We start from the raw sequence: 8,694 nt of genomic DNA on the forward strand, positions 1-8,694 counted from the left end.
TGCCTAAATAAAAGATTATTATGAGCTGTGGTTAAATATCTTTTCAGCACTATAAACAGCAGAAGAAAACTCTCAAAGCACCACACATGACACTAAGCATTAAAAAAAATGTTTTATACAAAGCTCTTTGCAGATGCTTCTCTATAATATTTGAAATGTCTTTATTTAAATCACATTATTACACAGGTCTCTCTGAAATTCTCAGATTTGATTGGTCTTTAACAACATTCCGAGGTCTGCTTTTGTCCTGATAATGAATCATAACATAGCAATAGCAATGCTCTAATAACTGACCACTCATCCAAGAGACTAAACTTCAGTTTTCCACTGTTACTGGGGTTTGTACAGCAAGCTTCTGGATGTACATTATCACTTACTTGACTACTGTAACGTGAACTCACTGAAAGGCTCCAAGTAATAATAAAGAAATTCATTGTTGATTATCTTCATCATTGATTTTAAAGGTTTTATTGACATTTAGATTTTAAGTTCACAAAAAAAGAGTTTTAACCAATTCATTCCAATTCATTAAATGAATAGACAGTATCAATGGATTTCACTTGTTAAACTCTGAATGACTTAAGACTACAATTTTACAAGACCCTTATGACTACTATTTTACTCTGAGCAGCTTTATGCATATGAGCCCAGATGATGCTTCAGTTATTTTCTGCTTTTATAGTTTAACTGGTAAAATCCTTAGATAGTTAAGTTCATCAAGATTACAGAAAAATGGAAAGATGACGTCAGTGAAGGTGGTTGTGAATGTGTGTAGATGTGTGTAAGTTACAGGATCAGAGAATGATACTGTTCCTCCGTCATAGTCCAAATCAACTCTCACACACTCAAGCTCATGTTTAACAGGAAAACCAGGCCCAAGCAGTCTGTATGGATCATACTGCACACACCAGGCATCAGTCATAAAGAAACCACATCCCTTCCTTTGGTTTGATTCTGTAGTTACTCCAAGACTCCAGCATTCGCTCTCTTTAACCTCCACTTCCCAGAAGTGCATTCCTGAGTTAAAACCCTCTGAACCCAGAACACACCCACAGATGTCAAATCTCTCTTGATTATCAGGAAGCGGTTGTTTGTCCCAGATGTATCTCACACTGGTCAGATCATTAGACAGGACGAGACGTGGATGAGCAGTGTTTGGATCCAGAGTCATTGGAGCTGATGAGACAAAATCAATAGGTGCTTTTATTCTGATACTCATAAAATGATCAAGAATGAACCGAACACACATTATTAATAATAATGATACTCATCCAATTGATGAAGCACATCAGACATTTTCCTCTGATCACTGTCAGTGTTATTATAGTAAATATGTGCTTGAGAAATTTCAGATTTGCATCTCATGTCAACTGATACTGACAAATACAAGCATTTAAACTTAACTGTAGAAATCTGATGTATCACTGTAACGTCTCAGTTACATGTGTAACCCTCGTTCCCTGAAGGAGGGAATGGAGACATCATGTCTGCGATTGACGAATTGGGAATCTCGCCAGAGAGACCAATCTACTTTGAGTGTAAACTACTGTAAATGAGCCAATGCACATTGGTATGCGACATTTGCATCTGACTGCCATGCCCCGCAGCGTGGGTATAAATAGTGACCTGACCGCTCAGCGGTGGTACAGCAACTGTGGTGATGGGACGTGATGTATCTGTTCCCTCCTTCAGGGAATGAGGTTTAACCAAGACGTTCCCTTTCAGTCGATCATTTTCAATGTCACATCAGTGACTGACGAATTGGGAATCCCTACCAAAGCACCAATGATGCTGCCCCTTCCAGTGTCCTGCATAATGATACCTCGATGCCTATTAGGGCAGAAAATAGGACAGTGCTTACACAGAGAAGGTCGATCACTGCTGTTCCTGCACAACCCACTCAGTGAGACTTGGATAACACTGGGAAAGTGTGCCCTTCCCACTGGAAAAGAACACTGCAGACGCCACATCCTCCACAGGGAGGTTCTAAGTGGAATTTACACATATGGACTTACTGCGTGTGGAAGTCTTACTGCATATGGAAGTCTCTGGGGTGGCTCAGACCTAGTTAGAGAGGAGGCTACACCTTCGCAGAAGACACAGGCTTAGAAGCTATACAGTGTAAGAACCCACATATGGGATCCATTTAGGGTCACTACATATGGGCACCCAGCCTACCACCGGTTTTCAGGAATACAGCGAATGAAGGCCTGGTGCTGGATGCTCCGCCATGTCCGGCTGCTGAAGGTGATGGAGGAACTCAACATGGTCTGCCCAACCGGCAACTCTCTGGAGAAAAATAAGCACAAACTATGATGCAGCAAGCCGACACTAAGCCGGGCCTCTTGGTGTTTCTACCTGTTTGAGGTACCTGTCCCTCAACATGAAGGCTATAGAATTTAGCAAACGTGTTGGATGTTGCCCAGCCCGCTGCTCTACCACCATAAGTCAGGGAGGCGCCACGTGCCAGCACTCAGGAGGAAGCAATACTCTGGTAGAGTGAGCTCACAACCTTGGTGGGCAGGGCATGCCTTGAGCTTGGTAAGCCAAAGTGATAGCATTCACTATCCAGTAAGCCATCCTCTGCTTAGAGACAGCCTGCACCTTCTGCTGGCCTCTATAACAGACAAAGAGCTGCTCTGAGGTCCTGAAGGTTTGTCTTCGGTCCACATACAGTTGCAGAGCGTGGACAGGATCAGAGCAAAGCTAGGGCTGGGTCTGCCTCCTCCAGGGGCAGAACTTCCAGGTTCACCACCTAGTTCCTGAAGGGAGTGGTAGGAACCTGAAGCATGTAGCCAGGCCGATGTTTTAAAATGACATGGGAGTCACCCGGTCCCCTACCACCCTGATAAAGAACAAAGCAACCAGTAGCAAAGTTTTCATAGCTAGAATCTTTAGTTCTGCTGACTGCAAAGGCTCGAATGGGACATTCTGAAGTGCTCTAAGCACCAGAGCCAAATCCGAAGAGGGTATGGAGGAAAGGCGAGGATGATTTAACCTTTCCACCCCCCTGAGGAACCTGATGGCCATTTCGTGCTTCCCTACCGCCTTGCCTCTTAAGGGGTGTGATAAGCAGAAATTGCAGCAGCATACACTTTGAGGGTGGAGAGAGCATTCGCTCCAACCCATGCTGTAGGAAGGAAAGCATGGCATGGCTCTGATCAAGCATCTTCAGGGGTCCTCTCGGTGAGAAGGACACCACTTGACGAACAGGTTCCACTTCAAGGCATAAGTGTGGCTAGTAGACGGTGCTTGTGCCTAAGTGATGGTATCCGCTACCTCTTGGGGTTGTGCAAGACATAACAGTATTTCCCACAGACTTGCACTCTATTTGTGGCGGCATATATATGCAAATTCATTTTCTGCCAGCAGGAGGTGCTTGTAGAGTGGGAGAGATAGAGGTTTCCCGGGTAACGGCTGTACACAAAGCAGAGCTAAGCTCACAAACGCTGCTTTATCAGACATTACATGCAAGATGAAAGGAAAATGACATCCAAAATTGTCTGAACACAGTCGGATTCCTTCAGAAAAAGAAAGATATAAAAACACCCGCACCAGGTTTCGATTTTGAAATGTGCAGTGCTCATGTTTATTCAACGAAGTCAAAGCCTTTTGGAAAATCTATTTGTGGCGGTCAGTTTTGATATTGTGGCGGGCCGCCACAAATAAATCAGTGTATGGGAAACACTGCATAAGCATTGCCAGCCTTCACTGAGGTGAGCTGGATGCCCCTGAACTTGGGGGATGCCGGGACGAACTGAATCACATAGCCGAGTCTGATGGTCTGAAGGAGCCAGCGAGATGGGCTGGGAAGTGCTAGCCAGGCTTTCAGAGACCATGAAAGCGGGACCAAAGGAACCACAGATGTACCCGCAGTGGTGCAGTGAGGTGGATTCAGAGATAGAGAAAACAGTTCTTTCTGTGAATATTCGGGTACCTCTGGCTGTAGGGTCCACGGTGGAACAAAAACAGAATGAAACAAAAGATTCTCCACCCGGTCCTCCTCCGGGGGACGGAGTGGTGTGGTCACTATCTCCCGAAGAGCTGTCCTTTCCATCTCTGGGTCGCCTGTCTCAGGGCCTCTTACCTTTACACTTGCCGCCAGGCTTGGTGGGGGCCTGGACCCCCATGTACCCTTGGTTGCCCACCTTGGTGGGGGGTAAGAGATACTGGGCCTATTTCTGGTAGTAAAAGGTGCCATCCACAACCTAGTAAGCTCCTCATGCATCTCTGGGAAGAATTGGGAGGTGTGCCTAAGGATATGGCTGGTATACTCAAATTAGAAGCCCCATTCCCCAGGCAACTCCACTGGCCACAGAGTGCGTGAGGGAGGTTGGTTCCTCGGAGAGGAAGACTTCACCATAACCCTCAGACCAACCAGGCTACTACCCAAAGTAGTCTTCCCCCGGCTTTTACCAGGAAGAGAACTAGATTGAGGCAGAGGCAAGGGGACTCTATCTCTTTTGAATTACCAGGGAAAGAAGTACTTTTGAAGTACTTTTTGATCGCAACTCTGAGATGATCATCTTCCCCCAGTGGGTACATGGCTTGTCCACGAACACCACCACCACCACAGCGATCGTGACCATCCGCCTGTGCCAGGTAATGACCCCTGCATCAGTGTGTGTGTAACAGCACAGATTGCCTCCAGACTTACTCTTTTGGACAGAGTTCAGCATCTTCTTCCAGACTCTGTACGGCAGGTTGCCCAAGTAACGTGGCACATAAATCAAAACTCCAGAAGGCATCTGTGGATCCGGCTGTGAGATCTGGACTCTGGAAGAACATTCAGGAGTCAGAACTGCAGTGGCTTTGGCTTCAGAAGCAGAGAGAACAGAGACACCAGCAGATCACTCACCTTTCCATTGTTAGTGGAAACTTCTGCAGAAAAAACACACAATTTATCATCAACAAGTCCATCAATCATCATTGAATCAATCAACAAATTATCTGAAATCAGACCTTTAGAAAGCAGACGTCATTGGATTTCATTGTCTCCTCCAAGTCTTTGATCATGTGTGAAAGAGCTGAGATGTGTCTGTTCATGTCATCCAGCTTTTCCTTCATTTTCTGCTTCTTCTGGTCCTCTTCTTCCCTCAGTGCAATGATTGTAGATGCTTCTTCATCCCTGAGAAACTGATGAAGCTTCTTAAACTGCTCTTTAATCTGATGCTCTGTGTATTCAGCTTGAGACTGAAATCAAATCACATTCAATTCATCTCAAAGATGAAACTTATTCTGGAGCAGCATGAAGAGTGAGTTGCTAAAGGTGGGTTAGTTAACTACAACTTTAACTTTCTGAAGTAGTACTGTAATAGATGGTCTGTGTCTGTAGAGTGATAATACACATGATTCTCATCAGTTTCTCTTCACAAAATGACAGTTTTAAATGTCTTTTTAATACATTCATATGCAGTAGAATTTGGAAGCATAGCACCTGACATTTTAAAATGTGTCAGCCATGTCTGAATAAATATATTTGGCATATTTTCCATACTAAATTCGAAGAAAATATTATATGTACACATCCAGAAATTTTAGGCAGATGCTCGATAAAATGAAGCACTTCACTATAAGTAAACAAAAATCGGCACACTGCCACTGCTGCTCCCAAAGATCAGTTTATTAAAATAAACACGTTTTTTTGCCTAATGAAGATCTTAGGGTAGAAACATTGTGTTTATTTCAATAAATCGATCTTTGGGAGCAACAGTGGCGGTGTCGATTTTTGTTTACTTATATTCCATATTAAACAGACCTTAGAGAATTATGGACTGATGGTACTTGAGACATTATTGGTGAATCAGTGTTTTACACTTAAACTTGTTAAACAAAAATCTGTGTTTTCTTGCTTTACGTTTCACATTGCTTATACTTCACACAGGTTTATCAATTAATCCTGCGTATTCATATGCTGACGTTTCACATCGTACATTCCTATACCCTGGGTTAACATCCTTATTTTTGGTGTCAGCATCACTGATTGGACAAATGCAGCATGTGACTGTTTAAAGGCTAAAGGCTCTAGCAGGGCCAAAACCACTATAGGCATTGAGGAGGACAAGTTCCCCCTAATAGTTAAATGGTCAGATTGTCACAATATTTGGTATTCTTGATGCTGCTCTCCTGCACTCCATTACGCAACGCCCTGTTTGTTTGTTAGGATGACCAAACATTTTAAAAGTTAAATTTTTAGACTTGTCAATGTCAACATGTTTAAGTTGGCCAAATCAAAGAAGGCGGGCATTACTGTTCACAGAAGATGAGTGTGAATACCAACTTGCTGCTTTAGTTTAGTTGGATGCTTTAGTTAAAAGTTTTAACTGTGAAAGAGTGCATGGTAAGAAGCTAAACAGTTAATATCTGATTTGTTGATAGAAAATGACTGACAGTAACATGCAGTGATTCAAACTACTCAACTTTCAAATTTTGCTAATTTTCAATCATTTCTGATTCATGTAATTCATAACTGAATGTGATGAGACAAGAAATCATCTACATACAAATAAGAGTGAATGCATGCATATTTTAAAACTATTTACAAATTGTTTAAATGCATTACTCACAACTGCAATAACATTTTTTTATGGGCTTTTTATGTCTTTATTTGGACAGGACATTGTAGAGTAGACAGGAAAGCATTGGGTGAAGAGAGAGGGGAGCGGCAAAGGACCACGAGTCAGGATTTGAACTCGGGTCGCTGTGAGTGCAGTCGCACTGTGTGTCGGCACATTAACCGCAAGGCTATTGGCGCCGACAATAAATTTTTTTGATTAAAAAAAAAAATGCAAACAACTTAAGTGTGGTCCAAGTACACACTATGTTTTGAGGACCAAGTATCCCCACAAAGTAATACCAGTAATTTTTACGGAGACCCGCACATGACATGCAGGGGGAAAAAAGTAAATAATGTGCATGATTTAGTTCCCTCATTTTAAGTAAACTGTGCATTTAATATAATAATTTGTGCCCTCGTTTTGAGTAAATAATATGTATACAGGAAATAATTAATAATTAGTTAAATTTCCTGTCCGCATTCTTATAAACAGATGTAGATTTCTCTCACTTATAATGATTCCATGCAACGATGCAAGGCCTTTGAAAATCTCTCTATAACTCATTCCCAGCTCAAAATAAAACCCAATCAAAGTGTCTCTGTCCAACAGGTTTTGCGAGAATGTGGAAAGGAAGTAGAACAAATTATTTAGTGCACACAATTTACTTAAAACGAGGGAACGAATTAGTAAATTTTGTGCACAAATTAAACAAAGGGAACAAATTAGTAAATTGTGCGCACAATTTACTTTTATTCCTGCATGCCATGTGCAGGGCTCCATAATTTTTGACCTTGTGGAAAACAGCTTATAAATAATACTTCTATAATATGTTAAATATTACTATATATAATGAAAATGTAAAAATGCAGAAATATTTCAGAGAGAGTTGTGTTTAGGGGTAGGGTTATTAGGGTTAGGGGACATAACATACAGTTTGTACAGTATAAAAACCATTCCAACCGTTCTATGGAAAGTCCGTGTAAGACATGGAAAGCCAACAAATGTAAATTTGTCTGACAAATCAATTAAACTGTTCTAATCAATATTAGTCATGTAATGTGTCAGTAGAATCAATCCTCACCTTGATATGTTGAACTGTTTTCTCAACCTCTCTTTTAATGTTTTCTCTCTGTTTAAGTTTCTCTTGTAAGGACTTCAGTGCTGTATTGAGCTCCTCCTAGAATTTAAAGTGAAAATCTAGACACCCGAGATTTCTGTAATATAACTAATACATAAGCTTATCCTCATGCAGTATGTAAATATGTAAACCTGTCTTACCTTATATGATGGAACAACTTCACTGATGGGTCTGAACGTTTGATTGGCATATTGCTGTGTATCTCTGCACACTGAACACACAGGCTGTTTGTCCTCCAGACAGACGAGCTTGAGTTTCTTACCATGTAAACTGCAGATCTCCTCAGACCCTGCTGAACGCCTCTCATTTCTCTCCTTCAGGAATGACCTGCACAAGTTTTTTAATACAAGATTACAGGAAGGATTCTTTGAGGATGTTCTCCCGCAGACAGGACACTCCAGAGTTTCCTTGGTTCTCCACAACTGTTGCAGACACTCTTTACAGACATTGTGACTACATGATAATAGAACAGGAGCCTTAAAAATTTCAAGACAAACAGGGCAAGAAAGGTCTTCTACAGTTAGTGAATCCATTCTCACTGTTTGAGCTCCAGCAATCGAAACTTTAGAAAAGAAAAATGAATAACCACACCTGTGGTCTTTGCACTTGAGCACTTGTCTATTTAGAGTATATTTCCTGTATTTGGCCCAATTATGCACAAGTGAGCATGAAGACCACAGGAGTGTATAACTTTTTATTAGAGTAAATGCAGGTAAAGTGGACCACTTTTTGTTAAATGTGTAATTTAGACCTAATGTGTAATTTGTTAAATGTGTAATTTAGACGTAAATTGGCTTGAAGAAGTCAGCTTATTGATCTGCTATTAAAGCTTCTGCTTCTTCTTCTTCTGAGCCAAAATTTTGTCAGCATCTCCTCCTAAAGCTTTAAAGCTACAACCACCAAACATGGGTCAGACCTTCAGACTGTTCTAAAGTTAGTTGGTTTGACTTTTATAATTGATCCGACTTACGGTTTTCGTTAAACAGACGATCAAATCTA

At 41.5% G+C, this 8,694-nt stretch overlaps 1 protein-coding gene across 1 annotated transcript; it reads right to left on the reverse strand.

Annotated features, from left to right (window-relative positions):
- Positions 1-676: 676 nt before the first annotated feature.
- On the reverse strand, positions 677-8,234 carry LOC107595798 (nuclear factor 7, ovary-like). The gene is made up of 6 exons (XM_016286324.1): positions 7,836-8,234; positions 7,639-7,734; positions 4,963-5,193; positions 4,859-4,881; positions 4,658-4,776; positions 677-1,176 (listed from the first exon to the last, which is right to left on the reverse strand). Exons 1-6 carry the CDS (start codon positions 8,226-8,228, stop codon positions 677-679), a joined length of 1,362 nt encoding a protein of 453 aa, XP_016141810.1. The 5' UTR covers positions 8,229-8,234.
- Positions 8,235-8,694: the final 460 nt, after the last annotated feature.

Source organism: Sinocyclocheilus grahami, unplaced genomic scaffold, assembly GCF_001515645.1.
Source record: "Sinocyclocheilus grahami isolate Dianchi unplaced genomic scaffold, SAMN03320097.WGS_v1.1 scaffold208.1, whole genome shotgun sequence".
NCBI lineage: Eukaryota > Metazoa > Chordata > Actinopteri > Cypriniformes > Cyprinidae > Sinocyclocheilus > Sinocyclocheilus grahami.